This window comes from Mus caroli, chromosome 1, assembly GCF_900094665.2.
Source record: "Mus caroli chromosome 1, CAROLI_EIJ_v1.1, whole genome shotgun sequence".
Lineage (NCBI taxonomy): Eukaryota > Metazoa > Chordata > Mammalia > Rodentia > Muridae > Mus > Mus caroli.
The window spans coordinates 164,514,710-164,516,512 of record NC_034570.1 but is presented as its reverse complement, the minus strand read 5'-3'; the positions used below and the strand labels follow the sequence as shown (position 1 = coordinate 164,516,512).

The window sequence follows — 1,803 nt, the reverse complement described above, 5'->3', positions numbered from 1 at the left end:
ATCCACATATCAGTGAGTACATATCATGTGAGTTCTTTTGTGATTGGGTTACCTCACTCAGGATGATGCCCTCCAGGTCCATCCATTTGCCTAAGAATTTCATAAATTCATTCTTTTTAATAGCTGAGTAGTACTCCATTGTGTAAATGTACCACATTTTCTGTATCACTCAATTATTTTTTAACATAAGCGACTCTTGATTCTAAATTACCCCTCAGTGAGAGAAGTTAAAAGATTGGTTCCACCACAGCTATTTAATTTATAATCATGAAGAAATTAGAAAAGATAGCTTACTCTAGTGAGACCAGATACCTGTGAAATTTATATATGTAACCAAAACTGAAAAGGGCATGGAGATGCACACAATCTAGGAAAATAAGTTGCTGGGCAACAGGGAACTTGATTGACAGGTTACATTTAGTACAGAGAAGAGTTTCTGAGGAATAGGAGGCATCTGTCAATATTGAAGAACGGGGCAATATTCTTTGTTTTAAAAGTGGAATGGGGACAGTCAGGCTTGCAAATGCTGAATGATCTGTGGAAATGTGTTCATGAAGCAGACAAGTGCATGAGAGAGTGCAAACATTTGTTAGGTGCTGGGGAAGCCTGCATTCCTTTTTACAACAACACAGAAGTGCAGTCCTTTATGAAGACAATAAGAATAATCTGTTTTAAACAAATTCTAGGTAACAAGTTTTGAAAGTATGCTCTAAGTGAAAATGCCTTTCAAGTTTAGTTTTGTCTTGTCTGTTTCTCCTGACTACTTCCCTTTCCTACTTAAAGTCCACCTTCCCAGGAAATCTGTTCCACATTTTACATACAAACTTTTGTGTCTCTCTTTGACTACTAGATGGATAGCTGGCCTTGCTAACTCGATGTTTACACAGAGACAGAACCATTACCAATTCTTCCTAAGCATCATCTGCTTAAAGTGGGCACTGATGTATTCTAAATGATTGACTCAAGCCTGTCACTCCTGTCTGGAAGATGATGAGAAAAAACCACACAGTGTTAAATGAGTTTGTTTTCCAAGGTTTCTCCAGCTTTCAGGAATACAAGTTTACTCTCTTTATGATATTTCTGACATTGTACCTGCTAACTCTGACTGGCAATGCCATTATTATGATAATGATCGGTATTGATCGTCACCTTCATACTCCCATGTACTTCTTTCTTAGTATGCTTTCCACTTCAGAGACAGTGTACACATTGGTCATTGTTCCAAGGATGCTCGCCAGCCTTGTGGGTTCAAGCCAATCCATTTCTTTGGCTGGCTGTGCTACCCAGATATTCTTTTTTTATCACTTTGGCCATCAACAACTGCTTTCTGCTTACAGCGATGGGTTATGACCACTATGTAGCTATCTGCAACCCCTTGAGGTACTCGGTTTTCATGAACAAGAGGGTGTGTGCCCAGCTAGTATGGGGTTCCTGCAATATTGGGCTGCTTGTGGTAATAATTCAAATTGCATCTGTATTCAGGGCACCTTTCTGTGACAGAGAAGTAGCCCACTATTTCTGTGACATCCGCCTGGTTATGAAACTGTCCTGTGCTGATACCACTCTGCATGACATAGTCAACTTTATCATCATCTCACTGGTTATTGTGGTACCCATGGGCTTGGTTTTCATCTCTTACATTCTCGTCATCTCCACCATCCTCAAGATTGCCTCTGCTGAGGGACGAAAGAAGGCCTTTGCCACCTGTGCCTCCCACCTCACGGTGGTCATCATCCACTATGGCTGTGCCTCCATTGCCTACCTCAAGCCCAAATCAGAGAACACCAGGGATCAGGACCAGCT

At 41.0% G+C, this 1,803-nt stretch overlaps 1 protein-coding gene across 1 annotated transcript in view; it reads left to right on the top strand.

The window, feature by feature from the left end:
• The first annotated feature begins 987 nt into the window (after window positions 1–987).
• The window catches only part of LOC110296477 (putative olfactory receptor 10J6), an 8,355-nt gene continuing 7,539 nt past the window's right edge, over window positions 988–1,803 (top strand). Inside the window, 2 exon segments of the mRNA XM_021165181.1 lie at window positions 988–1,293; window positions 1,295–1,782. Of these exon segments, the coding sequence (XP_021020840.1) occupies window positions 988–1,293; window positions 1,295–1,782 (794 nt within the window).